The 17,181-nt window shown below is 36.1% G+C and overlaps 1 protein-coding gene across 1 annotated transcript in view; it reads right to left on the bottom strand.

The window, feature by feature from the left end:
• Positions 1–14,875: 14,875 nt before the first annotated feature.
• The window catches only part of ATP10A (ATPase phospholipid transporting 10A (putative)), a 51,608-nt gene continuing 49,302 nt past the window's right edge, over positions 14,876–17,181 (bottom strand). Inside the window, exon 14 of the mRNA XM_039356185.1 lies at positions 14,876–15,191. Coding sequence (XP_039212119.1) covers positions 14,973–15,191 — 219 coding nt within the window. The 3' untranslated portion in view covers positions 14,876–14,972. The remainder of the gene's footprint in view (positions 15,192–17,181) is intronic.

Genomic DNA, 17,181 nt, shown 5'->3' on the forward strand with positions numbered 1-17,181 from the left:
CTTTTCAATTTCTCCTCCTTGTAGTATATTGTTGAACTGCTTGGAAATGAGTGGGTGTATAACAGTTAGATGCTTCAACCAAAACCCATGCAGTTCATCTTCACCTGGTGCTGACCAATTTTTGATTTTCTTTGCTCTTTTTTCTACCATTTTTGTTGTTATTACTAGTTCTTTCATTTCAACTTCTGTTTTATTTGCATCCACCTCTTTTAACCAAGCCGCATCCTTGTTGTATTTCTTTGGGTTATCCCATATCTGCTTCCAGAACTGCACTGTTTCTTCCTTGTCAGGTACTGACATACAAAGTCAAAATTGAGAAGACAGCAACAGACAGTAAGTGCCGCCTATGCAAAGAAGCTGAAGAAACAGTGGACCACTTGGTAAGCTGTTGAAAGAAGATTGCACAGACTGATTACAAGCAGCGGCATGACAAAGTAGCAACAATGGTACATTGGAAGATCTGCAAAAAATATCATTTGCCTGTAAGCAAAAACTGGTGGGATCATAAAATAGAGAAAGTCATAGAAAATGATAAAATTAAACTGCTCTGGGACTTCAGAATTCAAACAGACAAGCACCTGCAACATAACACCCCAGACTTAACAATTGTCGATAAGAAAGACAAAAAAGTCTGGATAGTGGACGTGGCAGTGCCTGGAGATAGCAGAATAGAAGAGAAAGAACTGGAGAAGATAACAAAATACAAAGACCTACAAATAGAAATAGAAAGACTGTGGCAAAAGCAAGCAAGGGTAGTACCAATAGTAATAGGCTCCTTGGGTGCAATCCCAAAACAACTGGAGCACCACTTGAACACCATTGGCATTGACAAATTCGCTATTCGTCAATTGCAAAAGGCGGCCTTATTAGGAACTGCTTCCATCCTGCGACGATACCTGTAATACCATCAAACATCCACATCTGCCTCAAACATCCACAGGTCCTGGGTAAGGACTCGATAGGTAGACAAAATGCCAAATCCAGTCTGAACATCTGGCTGACTGTGCGATGATCCATATAATAATAATAATAATAATAGTAATAGTAATAATAATAAAAAGTTGGAAGGGACCTTGGAGGTCATCTAGTCCAACCTCCTACTCAGGCAGGAAACCCTATACCACAGTGTTGGAGCATTCACTGCTTCTGGGGGCAGGTTGTTCCACTGGTTAATTGTTCTAACTGTCAGGAAGGTTCTAGGTTGCTTCTCTCCTTGATTAGTTTCCATCCATTGCTTCTTGTCCTGCCTTCAGGTGCTTTGGAAAATAGCTTCACTCCCTCTTCTTTGTGGCAGCCCCTGAGATATTGGAACATTGCTATCATGTCCCCCCTCGTCCTTCTCTTCGTTAAACTAGACATACCCAATTCCAGCAACCTTAGATGTTTTAGCCTCCAGTCACCTAATCATCTGTTAGAGAATTTTAATTTCTCTATTGGTGAAAAATAAATCAGAAGCTCTCACAGTTGACTGCATTTAGCTGATTCAAATAAGTTTATATTTATATAAAAATATTTACAATACCATTCTTCTTTACAGCAACATAGCTTAATGAAGACTTCTTACAGAGACAGACCAGAGACAAAACCAGAGACTGGAAATCCAGTTCCTAACTCAATACTCTTTTTGCACAGACTCAGTAGCCCTTTCTTCTCATTGGCTGACTGAGTTACCACAGGACTCTTCCTGTTCATGAATATTCCAACACTCCTCCCTTCATGACAGGAAGAGACATCAGACCTATTGACTTAACACATTTTCCATAGTGAACATTACCCAATGGTTTAGTCATCATGTCTGCCAAATTATCCTCAGAAGAACAATGATGTAAACTAATCAATTTTCCTTTTACAGCTTCCCTGACATTACAATACTTAATGTCTACATGTTTACTTCTGTTCTTCACCCTGTCACCAGTTGCCATTTTTATACAGGCAGCATTGTCTTCAAATACCTTTACAGATTCTTTTACATTAATATTTAAATCTTGCAACAACTGTACATACCATGTTACTTCAGAACACAATTCAGATAAAACAATAAACTCTGCTTCCGCTGTTGAAATAGCAACAGTTGTTTGTTTTCTGGACTTCCATCCAATCGGAGTCCCTCCAAACAATATTATAATCCCAGAATTTGATTTCCTTGTGTTTATGTCATTTGCATAGTCACTATCGACATAACACTTTAATTTCAATTCCTCAATAATCTGTATTTGAAGACCCAAATTTATAGTTCCCTTTAAATATCTGAGAACCCTTTTTACACCCATCCAATGTAACTTTGTAGGTGCAGCACTAAAACGACTCAAAATGCTTACTGCGCAAGCTATGTCTGGTCTGGACCACTGTGATAGATATAGCAAACTCCCTATTGCCGAGTGATATATCTCTTGATCACAGGTTTCACCTTTGTCTGCACTTAAACTATTATAAAAATCTACACTCATGGGTGTGGGAGCAGTATTGCAATCTTTCATATTATATTTCTCCAATAACTACTCAATTTTTCTCCTCTGACTGAGAATATAACCACCTTTTTCATTTTTCTGTATCTCTACACCGAGATAATTTTTTATTTCTCCCTAATTCTTTAATTCAAATTTCTTTCCTAATTTATCAGCAAATTCCTTGACTTGTGATGCATCCTTTGCGATGAAGCAAAGATCATCCACAAATGATAACAGTAAACAATTCCCTCCTTGTAACTGTCCAGTATATATACAATTATCAGCTTTGCAACTTTTAAATCCAAGATCCTTTAAAGCAGTATCTAAACAGATATTCCAGTTTCTGGCTGACTGCTTCAGCTCATAAATAGCCTTGTTTAATTTATATACCATGTTAGGTTTTGCATTTCATATCCTGGTGCTTGGATCATATAAATTTCTTCCTCTAACTCAGCATTGAGGAATGCAGTTGTGATGTCAAAGTGCCAGATTTTATGCTTATATGCCGCTGCCAACACCAGTGCTACTCTTATACTCTCACTTTTCACAGTTGGTGCAAATACTTCATCATAGTGCACATTCTTTAATTGTGAAAAACCTTGTGCCACTAACCTGGCCTTATACTGTATATCATTATTTGGCAATACCTTTTTCTTATATACCCACTTACAACCCACAGCTTTAGTTCCCTGTGGCAAAGTCACTGATTTAAATACTTCATGGTCTCCCATGGATTTCATCTCTTTATCCATGGCCTCCTTCCATCTTTCTTGTTCAGCTTTTGGTAATGCCAACACTTCTTTATAACTTCTTGGCTCATACCACACATTTACCTTGCTGGCAGAATACCTGTCAGGTGGAATTCCTTTATTACATCGCTCTGACCTACGTGGTATTAACTGCTCCTGTGTCTCAAGTCTTTCTGGTTTCATGTCTTGTTCAGCCTCTCCTCCCTGAACATTGACATCTTCTATAATCATTTTCCCATCATTAGATGAGTTATTGTCACTAAACAGATCACCGTCATTAAGTGAGACATACCCAGAATTTGCATTAATTCTGTCCCAATCTGCAAAATTAGCAGACCTTGAAATTACAATTCTTTTATTTCCATCGCTAAAGCGATATCCTTTTGACCCTGGCTCATAGTCCACAAACCTGAGCTTTCTTACCTTTTGCTGTCCTTTTCTTCTGATTACTTTTGGAATATGTACCCATGCAGTACTTCCAAAAATTCTCAAATGTGCCAGTGATGGCTTTCTCCCATATAGAATGGCATATGGAGTATTATTAATGGAGGAACTCCACAGCCTGTTAACTATATAATTGGCAGTCAATATGGCTTCTCCCCAATATGACCTGCTCATACCAGAATCCTCCAATAATGAATCTTTCATTGTTTGCAAAACACCATTCCTTCTCTCAGCTACATCGTTCCCTGCTGCTGTGTAAGGATTTGTACATCTGTGTCTTATCTCCAACTGCCCCAACCATTGTTGGAATTTAGTTGACATAAATTCAGTACCTCTGTCAGTTTGCAACTGACACACTTGTTGTCTGTACCTTCTCTCCACAAAACTTGCCCACTATTTGAATTGTTGTAGCACCTGTCTTACTTCTAAGCAAGTAGCAAAACGAATACCTGCTATAATCATCAACAATTACCAGCACATATTTTGCTCCTCCCAAACTGGCTTTCATAGGTCCCACCAGATCTGCATGGACCAGCTCTAGAACTCTTTTTGTTTGTCTGGTGCTATATTTACTAACTGGGAATGCCTTTGACTTCGATGTTTTGCATACTGCACAGTCGAAATATGTTTTGCATCCCTTCAAATTTAGCCCTTCTGCAAAATCTTACATTTGCTGCAAAACTTTAAAGCTTGCATGGCCAAGTCTTCTATGCAGAAGATGAACACATGAATCATGCTCTGCAACATTCTTAAATATATGGGAACATTGAACCTTTTGTCCCTGCAATACATATAGATTATCTTCCTTTATGCCTTCTGCACAAATATTCCCATTCCTTTTGATGAGACATTTCCCATTTACAAAAATGACCTCAAAACCTTGTTTGTCTAAATTAGACACACTTAACAAATTATGTTCCATCTCAGGTACACAAAGCACATTGGTAAACTTTGATTCCAAATATGGAATTTTTACATCGCCTTTTCCAATGACTTTTGCTTTCTGGCCATTTGCCAAAGCCACAGCTTCTTGTGCTACTGGAACAAACCTGCAAAATAATTTAGAGTCATTAACAATTGTTTGACTTGCCCCACTATCTATTAGCCACTTTTCTCTGTTGTTGCTATTGCAAACTTTTGCAACATCAAAATGCTCCTTTTGCAAAACAGTCCTTTTTGGTTGCACAAATGTCCTTTGCTGCAAACAGTTCCTCTGCAAACAGTTCCTTTGCAGATGGTTGTTTGCTCCACAAATGTAGCAAGTCTTTTCCTGCTGAGCAGCTCTCTGCTTGCAAAATCTCTCCTTTGTTGCAATTTGGCCCGGGTCCGATCTACTTGTTTCTTCTTCTCTGGAGACTTGCAGTCTGGACCCCCTCCTCAGGAATTTCTCCTCCTTGTGGCTGCTTCTAAAATGGCGCTTTTCTTCTTCATTAAGCAAGCATGCCTTTAAAGCCTCAAAATTTAAGTCTTGCTCTTGTTTGCATTCAAATATTGCAGAAACTGTGTCCCAAGTTTTATCTAAACTGTTCAACACCAATAAAACCTTCTGGGACTCAGGGAATTTAATCCCATGTTGTTCTAAATCCAAAAATAAACTTTGCATTTTATTTAAATGCTGTTCCACAGATTCACCTGGTTGCAAACAGGCCCTGTAAAGTTTTCTTGACAATTGCACGATATTGCATGCAGAAACATTCATGTGCACAGCTCTCAATTTCAACCAAATCTCCTTTGCAGTCTTTAAATGTTCAACATTTAGAAATTGTGCATCATCTAAATTCAAGATGAGATAAGCCACTGCTCGATCATGATTTTTCTGATCAACTGCTGCAAACACTTGTGGTGGATTTTCTACAATATACCACAGCTCTTTAGCTTTCAGCAAACATTCCATTTTTGCAGCCCATATAATGTAATTCTTCTGGCCCAAATGAGGCACACAGTTTTCCTTAAATTCCATTGCAGCCATTCTGCTAATTCTGCCTTGTTCTTATACTTTCTAAACACAGGCAATTTCTTCCAGCTTTAAATTACAATGCAGTCCTTAGTAAGCTCTGGGCCCATAACCTGTTAGAGAATTTTAATTTCTCTATTGGTGAAAAATAAATCAGAATCTCTCACAGTTGACTGCATTTAGCTGATTCCAATAATTTTATATTTATATAAAGATATTTATAATACCATTCTTCTTTACAGCAACATAGCTTAATGAAGACTTCTTACAGAGACAGACCAGAGACAAAACCAGAGACTGGAAATCCAGCTCCTAACTCAATACTCTTTTTGCACAGACTCAGTAGCCCTTTCTTCTCATTGGCTGACTGAGTTACCACAGGACTCTTCCTGTTCATGAATATTCCAACATCATCTTTGTTGCTCTTCTCTGTACTCTATGTAGAGTCTCAACATCTTTTTTACATCGTGGTGACAAAAACTGGTTGCAGTATTCCAAGTGTGGCCTTACCAAGGCATTGTAAAGTGGTATTAATACTTCACGTTATCTTGATTCTATCCCTGTTAATGCAGCCTAGCACTTCAGTAAGGGATTTGATAAAATAGATCACAACCTACTACTAGATAAGATAGAAAAATGTGGTCAAAAAAAATTTAAAAAATTAAATAAAAAATAATAAAAAATAATAATAAAAAATGACCTGGAATCTTAATGGCTTAAATTCACCTCAGAAACAGAGAAAGGTCTTCTACTATTTGAAACAACATAATAATGACTTGATATGTTTGCAAGAGACTCATATAACTTCAAAGGACTCAAAATATTTGACAAATTCTCGTTTGGGATCACATTTTATAGCTCCAGCTCCAGGGAAAAAAGGGGGTGTTGTAATTTATGTGAAGAAAAATTTATCGGCTAAATTAATTGAGGTTGAAGGAAGATATGTCTTTGAGGAACTACTGTTACAAGGCAAGAAAATTCTTATTGTTGGATTATATGCCCCTAATCAACAACAGAAGCAATTTTATAAGCTTTTGCATGGGAAGATATCCCAGTTGGATTATAAATTCGTAATTTTGATGGGTGACTGGAATGGAGTTTTGGATATAACTATAGATAAAAAGAGCTTTTCAAACATTTTTACTCAAACTAAATTACCCAAAACCTTTTTTGATTTGAAAGAAGAGTTGGAACTTATTGACATTTGGCGAGAAAGGAACACAAGTGATAGAGATTTTACCTTCTATTTGGATAGACACCAGTCATTTTCAAGGATTGACTTCTTTTTGATTACTAGTGATTTGCTTTCCAGAGTGAGGAAGGTAAAAATCTTCCCCAGGACCTTGTCAGATCATAGTCCGGTGTGGATGGAACTACATTTGGAAGATGGGAATAGAAGACCCTGGAGACTGAACGAGAATTTGTTTACTCGGGAAGAATTTGTACAAAAATGTAAAGAGCATTTAAAGGAGTTTTTTGCCATAAAGATGAATAAGGGTACATCGATGCCCATGGTTTGGGACGCCAGTAAGGCGTATATGAGGGGAATTTTGATTCATTTAAATAAAGTTTTTAAGGAAAAAGGGTTACAAAGACGTAGAGAAATAGAAGAAGAGATTAAATTAAAAGAAGCGTTTGTTCTTAATCCAACTGATAATAATTTAAAGGTTTCAATAAAGATGCTTAGGGAACAATTTAATATGTTGATGGCAGATCAGGTGCCTACCAATCTGTCTTATATGAGACACAATACTTTTTGTAATGCGAATAAGCCTGGGAGGTGGTTGGCTTATCAGTTACGAAAGAAACAGAAAGCCAGGATTATAGAGAAAGTAAAATATAAAGGTACTGAGGTTTTTCAGCAAAATTTTATTAAAAAGAGTTTTTTAGACTTTTATGCAAAATTATATTGAAGTGATAATATAAAGGGTTTGGATATAGACAAATATTTACAACCAGTGCATTTTCCTAAACTTTCAGAGGAACAACAAAATGGGATGAATTGTTTAATTACTGTGGAGGAAATTGGTTTAGCTATTAAGCAGTTAAAGGTTGGAAAGTCTCCAGGAACAGATGGATTGACTTCGAGGTATTACAAGATTTTATCTGAAGAAATGATGGAGCTATTAAAGGAACTCTTTAATAGTATATTGTTGGGAGCCCAAGTTCCTCCTTCTTGGAAAAGAGCTTTTATATCACTGATTCCGAAGGAGGATCAAGATCTTACAGAGCCTAAGAATTATAGGCCAATATCATTGTTAAATGTTGATTATAAGATTTTTACAAAAATTTTGGCAAATAGATTAATGCAGGTTATGAAGGACTTGATTCATAGTGATCAATCAGGATTTATAACAGGGCGATGTATGAAATATAATGTCAGACAAATCATAAATTTAATTGAGTATTTGGATAAGAATAATCAGATTCCTGTGGCTTTTATATTTTTGGACGCTGAAAAAACCTTTGACCAACTAGATTGGCAATTTTTATTCTTATTGGTAGAGAAAATGAATTTTGGGGATACGTTTTTACACGCACTCAAAGCTATATATCAGCAACAATCCGCACAAATTGTTGTAAATGGGGGATTGACTGAAAATTTTAATATTGAAAAAGGGACAAGACAAGGATGCCCATTATCTCCATTGTTATTTGTCTTAACGTTGGAAATCTTGTTGATTCAGATTCGAGAATCAAAGGTAGCTAAGGGTATAAAGATAAGGAAGAATGAGTATAAATTGCGGGCTTTTGCGGATGATTTGGTTTTAATTTTGGAACAACTGAATCAAGCGATTGATTGCCTACTAGAACTTATAATACAGTATGGGAATGTCTCTGGCTTTAAAGTTAACAACTATAAGACCAAGATATTATCAAAGAATATGTCAGTTAAAGATAGGGAAAGCTTGGTTAAAGCTACAGGTTTTCAGATGGTAAAAAAGATTAAATATTTGGGAGTATATTTAACTGCTTCAAATGGAAAATTGTATAAGAACAATTATGAACCATTATGGGCAAAAGTACAAAAGGATTTAAAGGATTGGAAAAAATTGCAATTGTCATTGTTGGGGAGAATTTCAGCTGTAAAAATGAATGTTCTACCAAAGTTTCTTTTTTTGTTTCAAATGATACCTATTTTAAAAAAAGAGGTAAATTTGGATGAATGGCAGAAGGGTATCAACAATTTTATATGTGCGGGGAAAAAACCAAGGGTTAAGTTTAAGATTTTGCAAGACGCCCAAGAAAGAGGAGGACTTCAAGGCACCTAACTTGAAATTATATTATGATGCAGCCGCCTTAACTTGGATAAGTGACTGGCTTAATTTAACAAATAAGGATACCTTTTTTGGAAGGTTGGGATTTAATGTACGGCTGGCATGCATACTTGATTTTTAATAAGAAAGTCGACCGGACTTTTAAATCACATATTTTGAGGAATGCCTTACTTCGTGTTTGGAAAAAGTATTATTATAGGTTAAACTATAAAATACCTATCTGGGGGATTCCCAGACATGCAATTGAGGGAACCTCCAAGGGGATGAATTTTGATAAAATTTCGTATAAAGAATTATTAATTTGGTCTGGTTCAGATTGGCATTTAAAATCCTTGGATGTATTAAGGCAGGAAAATATTCTACAGTCATGGTTTCAATATTTACAAATGGTAGACAGGTGGACTGTAGATAAGAAAGAGGGAATAACAGTAGAAGATAAACAATTGGTTATTCAGATTAAAAATCAGACTCAGGCTCATATAAAAAGAATTTATAATGTTTTATTAGAGTTAGACTCGGAAACAGAATTGGTTAAAGACTGTATGATTAAATGGGCTCAGAATATACAGGAACCGATTTCACTGGATTTATGGGAGACAATTTGGATTAGAAATGTTAAATTTACACAAGCTCAAAATTTGAGGGAAAATTTTTATAAAATGTTTTATAGATGGCATTTAGATCCTAAAAAATTATCTTGTATGTATTCTAATATACAGCCCAAATGTTGGAGATGTAATAAAGATGCGACATACTTTCACATTTGGTGGAATTGTAAAAAGGTAAAGGCTTTTTGGATTATGATTTGGTGGAACATTCAAAAGATTTTTAGAAGGAAGATAAAGTTTACTCCTCAATTATTTTTACTGGGTATTTTTGTGGATCTAAATGACAAAGAAACTATTTTAATGTTGAATTTATTAACTGCAGCAAGGTTACTAGTAGGCTCATATTGGAAGAAAGATTCCTTGCCTACTTTAGAAGAATGGATACTTAAAGTTTCTAGTTTTGCAGAAATGGCAAAAATGTCTGCTTATTTAAAGGATCATACACAAGAAAGATATATTATTGTATGGAGAAGATGGATAGATTATATTCAGAAAAAGTATGGAACTAAAAAGTTTCATTTATTTTATGAATGAATCTTATAGTAAATGGTATAGAGAATTGTTTAGGATGTTATTGGAGTTAAAGGTTAAGTATGATATTTTCTTTTTCCTTTTCTTTTTTTTCGTGTTTCTTTTTCTTTTTTTTTCCTACTGTAAATTTTATTATTAATAACCCTGTATTCTGCTCTGGGAAGGGAGGGGGGTTGGGGGTGGGAGGGTGGAAGAGTGGGGGGGTAAGGGTAATATAGATAATGGTAGTTCCTGGGCAGTTCCCCTCTGCTGCGTTCATGGGCTTGATAGGGATGAGAGGAGTAGAAGGTGTAGAGAGGAAGTAGGACGGTAAGAGGTGAGGGGGAGGGGAAGAGAGTAGGAGGGGAGGAGAGAAAGAGGAGGGAAGTAGGGAAGGTTCTATGAGAGGGTGGACACAGCCTGGGGGGAATGGGCAGGCGGTACCAATGGTTATGAATTTATTTTATTCTAAAATTGTATTTTTCATGATGTATAAATGGAAAAAATAAAAAACTTTTAATAAAAAAAAGATAGAAAAATGTGGGTTAGACAGCATCACCATCAGATGGATTCATAGTTGGCTGACCAGCCGTTCTCAGCGTGTGGTTTTCAACAGAACAGCATCTACATGGAGGGAAGTGTGTAATGGGGTGCCCCAGGGGTCTGTTCTAGGCCCAGTGCTCTTCAACATATTCATCAAGGATTTGGACAAGGGGATAGATGGGAAACTCATCAAATTTGCAGATGACACCAAGCTGGCAGGAATAGCCAACACTCCAGAAGATAGGCTTAAAATACAGGAAGATCTGGACAGACTTGAACACTGGGTGCTATTTAACAAAATGAAATTCAATGGTGAAAAAAGTAAGGTTCCACATTTAGCAAGAAAAACCAAATGTACAGGTATAGTATAGGGGGCACCTTGCTCAATAGTAGTAACTGTGAGAGGGATTTCCGAGTCCTAGTGGACAATCACTTAAATATGAGCCAGCAGTGTGCTGCAGCTGTCAAAAAAGCCAACACAGTGCTAGGCTGCATTAACAGAGGGATAGAATTAAGATCACGTGAAGTATTAATACCACTTTTGTCATTTTGTCTACCTATCGAGTCCTTAACAAAGACCTGGGATAGGCAGAAGTGGATGTTTGATGTTATTACAGATATCATCACAGGATGGAAGCGGTTCCTAATAAGGCTGCCTTTTGCAATCGACTAATGGCGAATTTGTCAATGCCAATGGTGTTCAAGTGGTGTTCTAGTTGTTTTGGGATTGCACCCAAGGCACCTATTACTATTGGTACTACCCTTGCTTGCTTTTGCCACAGTCTTTCTATTTCTATTTGTATTTTGTTATCTTCTCCGGTTCTTTCTCATCTATTCTGCTGTCTCCAGGCACTGCCACGTCCACTATCCAGACTTTTTTGTTTTTCTTATCGACAATTGTTAAGTCCGGGGTGTTATGTTGCAGGTGCTTGTCTGTTTGAATTCTGAAGTCCTAGAGCAGTTTAATTTTATCATTTTCTATGATTTTCTCTATTTTATGATCCCACCAGTTCTTGCTTACAGGCAAATCATATTTCTTGCAGATCTTCCAATGTACCATTGTTGCTACTTTGTCACACCACTGCTTGTAGTCAGTCTGTGCGATCTTCTTGCAGCAGCTTACCAGGTGGTCGACTGTATCTTCAGCATCTTTGCATAGGCGGCACTTACAGTCTGTTGGTGTCTTCTCAATTTTGACTTTATATGCATTTGTCCTTAAGGCTTGATCTTGTGCAGCCAGAATTAGTCCCTCGGTCTCTTTCTTCAATTTTCCTGCTCTTAGCCATTGCCAGGTCTTGTTATTATCTCCTTTCCTAGCTATTTTTTTTTTTATGTATTAGCCATGTAGTGCTTTGTTTTCCCATGCCTCTACTGTGTTCTTCATTTAGTCTTTCTTGTAGGGCAGTTTGGTCTCTCCAGTAGTCAGTAAGCCTTCCTGATATACTAATTTCAGTGTATCTTCATCACTGTCCTTCAGATATTATTGCAAAGCCATTATTTCTTCTTCAATCATCTCATGTACTTTCAGCATTCCACACCCACCTATTTGCCTTGGTAGATAAAGTCTGTCAACGTCACTGCATGGATGAAGGGCATGATTCATTGTTGCTATTTTTCTGGTCTTCCTATCCATTGCTTTTAGTTCTGCTTGAGTCCAGTCCACTATTCCAGCTGTGTATCTAATGACTGGCATTGCCCAGGTGTTGATTGTCTGTATGGTATTTCCTGCATTGAGTTTGGACTTTAAGATCTTCAGTGTATTGATGTATTCACCTCTAATCTTTTTCTTGACCTCAGTGTGCTTGATATTGTCAGCTTGAAGGATGCCCAAGTATTTGTAGCAATCTTCCTCATCCAAACTCTTAAAGTTATTTTCATAGGGTATCTTGATTCTTTCAGTTTTCACTATTTTTCCTTGTTTGATAGTAAGTGTGGCACATTTGTCCAAGCCAAACTCCATTGCAATATCTTGGCTATATATACGGACAGTGTTGAGCAGCGATTCTATTTCAGATGATGTTTTTCCATACAGCTTCAGATCATCCATATAAAGGAGGTGGGATAGTCTGGCAGATGTTTTTGATATTTGATAGCCACGTTGTTGCTTTTGTTGTTGTTGTTGTTGATATTATTATTATTATTATTACTTCTCCCTCCAGCTTTCTATTTTAAACCTTACTGAAGTTTTATTCTGTTTATTTCAAAGGGCAATGTGAAGCCTCACATCAAATTGGTCCACTTTTCTGATGATTTTATGCATTAGAATGGAATTGAGGTGCTCTGTGTAATGAAATGGGAAAAGAAATTAAACACAGCTATAGAAAAAAAGAGGGCAGTATTGGTTCTGACTGATTCAATTGGCTTTGGAACAAGGATTTCTCTCTTGACTCTCATCATGCAGCATTTTGTGATGTATTCATATTTACATGTGAGCTAGTTTGAAATGTATAGATCTGTGGTCCTTTAATAATAAGTACACACAGATAAACTGATTGACTAATAGATTATGAGGCTCAGAAAGACCATCCTAACTACAAAGCAACCATGCATATCGTGTAGCTCTTGAAAGGCTTGTTTTTGACTCAGTTTTTTTATTGTTGTATTTTCGTGGTGCATGGTTAGCTTCATATGATCATAAGATATAATTGTATTCATTTGCAGTTGAGTCATTCCAATTTTGCTGCAGCAAATTGTCTGGTTCTGCTGTTGCAAGCCCCATTTTGAAGCTGATTTTGCTTTCAAATGTGGTGGGATAAATTCTGGCTGATTGGAGAGTTAAAAATAATATGGGGGGTCCTATAAAGCTGAAATCTGTCAACTATATTCCATAAAGTATTCCTAAGTTGCACATCTTATTCTTAAAAAAAAGTAGAGAAGGGAACTAGGGGATTAGCCATTTTGGATCTAATTTTCACTAACAGAGATGAAATGAAAGAAGGTGTTGAAGCCATAGGAACCCTGGGAGGAAGTGATCATGCAATATTAGAATTCAACATTATAGAAGCACAACCAATAGAACACAGTCAAACTAGAGTCTTGGACTTCAAGAGAGCTAATTTCAATAACCTTAGAGAGGGCTTGGGAAGGATTCCATGGATGAGAATCCTCAAGGGGAAAACAACTCAAGAAGCTTGGGAAATTTTGAAAAATGAGATAATAAAAGCCCAGTCTAGCACAATACCAACAAAGAGGAAAAATAACAGCTCTCAAAAGAAACCAGCATGGCTGCATAAAGAACTCTCTGACAAATTGAAAGATAAAAAGGACAAGTATAGAAAGTGGAAAGAGGGGCAACATAACTAAGTCAGAATATCAGCAAATAGCCCGAGCCTGCAAAGATGAAGTGAAGAAAGCTAAGGCTCAAAATGAACTAAGGTTTGCGACCAAAGTCAAAAATAACAAAAAAAGCTTCTTTCAACATGTAAAAAACAAGAAAAAAGTGAAGGAAATGATTGGTCCATTAGTGGGTGGAAGTGGCAAGAAGGTGACAAGCAACAGGGAGAAAGCAGAACTATTTAACTCGTTTTTTGCATCTGTCTTTACACAAAGGGAAAAAACAGACCAACCTATCAAAAATAGTGCCATAAAAAACAAAATAGAAACACAAGTTAAGATAGGCAAGAAAATGGTAAGTGAGCACCTGTCCAGCCTAGATGAGTTCAAATTGCCAAGACCAGATGGATTACACCCCAAGGTTCTCAAGAAACTGGCAGATGTGATATCGGAACCACTGAACTATATTTTTCAAAGATCCTGGAACACAGGGAAATTACCAGAGGACTGGAAAAGAGCTGATGTGGTTCCCATCCTCAAAAAAGGAAAAAAAATGATCCAGGAAATTACAGACCTATCAGCCTGACCTCAATACCTGGGAAGATCCTGGAAAAGATAATCAAACAACGAATCAACGAACACCTAGAGGAAAACAAAGTCATTACTAAAAGCCAACATGGGTTTGTCAAAAATAGATCATGCCAGACAAATTATTGATCTCAGCCGCATTCATTTTTTCTGAAGACTTACGGTTTAATAATAAAATAATTTCATATACTCAGAACACTATCTTATAACTTTAAGAAGAATGGTGTTCTGGGACAATTATTCAATGTAGACATGCTGTTAACATTCAGATTTTCCATACTTCTCAAAAAGATCAGAGTATTTGAATAGCTTTTATGGACTATGGTGGGACACGTCTCTTGGACATGTGAAGTCTGGATGTTAAAGGAAGTTTTAGTTCAGAACCACCAATGTGAATTTGTTCTAGGCAGCTACTGAAAACTAGCACAAACTCCAGAACACCAAAATAATCTAGTTTTGGCTTCTTTGATGTTAGGATATTGCAATCTTATTCAAATTCTTCTTCTGAAGTGTCTTAACTGGAATGCATATTGAATGTTTAAGGTTCTGAAGAGGTGCTATGTAATTACGAATTGAGATCAAAAGGAAAGCATCACAGGCAGCCTTTTCAGCTTGTTGCAATCCAGAAATAAGATACAGGAACAAAGATAACTACAAACTATTATACTTACTGCGTTTTTGTATAAAAAATACAACACCATGTTGGCAAGTCGGGAGTAACACCAGTGGCCATGCACAAGAAGGAGTTTCTCTAAATATCGGAATTTTGGAACTGCAAAGTCACTCGCCATCACAGCCTTCAATGCAAGAACAATTAAAAGTGACATTATTTATGGATGATGCTTTTTAAACTATAAAAATTACATTAAAATGTAGATGGCACAGCTATACATCTACTTATATCACTGGTGTAAAAATGATAGTGATTATAAAAAGAGAAAATGTCTTTAACTTGCTTATTAATGTTGTCTACAAAAGAAGGCTCATTCATAAGTGGGTATTTTTGTTAGGGCTGTACATGTTTAAAATGATATGGAAGAGATACATTGGACCTTGTTCCAGTCGATTTCCTCTCTACAATGCAAAAACAGTAGCCTGTTTTTAGCTTTCATGTGAGGAAAAAAAGTACAGCTGCTTTAAGATTATGAATAGACTTCTTAAAGAATAACATATTTTTTTAAAAAGATTGTGACTTCTGTATAAGCTTTCACTATTCATTCCTATTATGTATTAGCCATCTCAAATTTAGTTTTTGTCCTACATAGATCCTCTGTGAGTGAGATAGTCAGTTTCCTAATTTGATAGGTAAGTAAGTAAGTAAGTAAGTAAGTAAGTAAGAAAGTAAGTAAATAATGAAGTTTTTTCTGAAAAAAATCAAACAATTCTTTGGCATTTCTATTAAATTAATCAAGTGCATTTTCCCCTATAAATCTATTTCAGATCTTTAAGGGCAAGAGAGGGGGGGTATTTGAGTGCAAATGGACCAATTCATTATTATTTCATAGATTATGAAAGCAATAAATTATAGTCTGAGTGACAGTGACTTCTTAAAAAGAACTTTTATGGATGTCAAGACACTGTGTGTCCCTGAAGGTAAGGACAGTTTTGAGAAGACTTCTTTGAGATTTTTATATATAAGACACTCATATATTTAAAGAAAGATTGCAAGAGAGTATTTCTTAGGATGCAATTCTCCAGTCCAAAAAAGAATATCAATGGGTTTTAATTTCCAAATGTAAACATTCAATTCATTAATATAAAAAAATTGGACTATTTAAGGGGATAAAATAGCAGAATAAAAAACAGCCTAAAAAGCATGTCAAGATTAGTCAACTAAATATTCTGACCTAAAGAAATTTAGGGAGTTCAATCTCTATGGCTGAAGCTCATTTCACACTAGATGTTTGTAAATTATAGATTTTTGCTATTTTACATTTACACATGAGAATGTAATTTGTGAATATGAAAACAAGACTTGTTTACCCATTTCTGGATGTCATGGGCTAAAAATGACAAAACTGAATAGCTCTAACTTTCCCAAATTATAGAACATAAAAAACAGCCCATATGGATTAGGGTTGTGATCAATCTATTCCAGCATTCAGGAGTATCAAAGAGAGTCTGTCTCAGTCAGAAAGACAGGTCAAGAAGAGGACCAATTTAGAGTTGTTACAAGAGGGCAAGGTCTGACTCCTTTGAATCCCATTGAACCTTATCTAGTCTTTAACAGCAGCAAATTGCCAATATGAGAAGATTGCTGTGAAATAGGCCATCTACTACTAACAGTTTTATCTTCCATTAATCTTTCATATCCCCTTGTGGAATCTGTCCCTTATGGAATGAGAAAATCTAAGTATGTGTGTATAGAGCTTTTATTGTGATGCTATGATCCAAATTTTGTCATATGAGCATAATTATGGATATCTATGATATCTATAGTTATATATCATGTGCTGTCTAGTTTTTTTCTTAGCTATACAAATTAGTATTTCTTTTCCAGTTCTGTTGAGAGATACTTTTTACAAGAATCTAGAAAGGAATCTGGAGTTAAAGAAGAAAAATTTTTCAGTGTGCAAAAGCTCTCTTATTAGATAGATGAATGTAACTGATTGTACAAAAGAGATTGCTAAAAAAAAAACAGATCACTAGATAAATTAGTAGATTACTTTAATTTACCAAGTCTGTCTGATCAGTCATGAAGCAGAATGTAAGACCTCTGAAACTTGTAATGTCTGCTTCAATCAGCCTATTGCAGCTAACAAACAAGATGAGTACATTTAGGCATAG

The sequence above is a fragment of the Crotalus tigris genome, unplaced genomic scaffold, assembly GCF_016545835.1.
Source record: "Crotalus tigris isolate CLP2741 ecotype Arizona unplaced genomic scaffold, ASM1654583v1 scf7180000018791.76657, whole genome shotgun sequence".
Taxonomy (NCBI): Eukaryota; Metazoa; Chordata; class Lepidosauria; order Squamata; family Viperidae; genus Crotalus; species Crotalus tigris.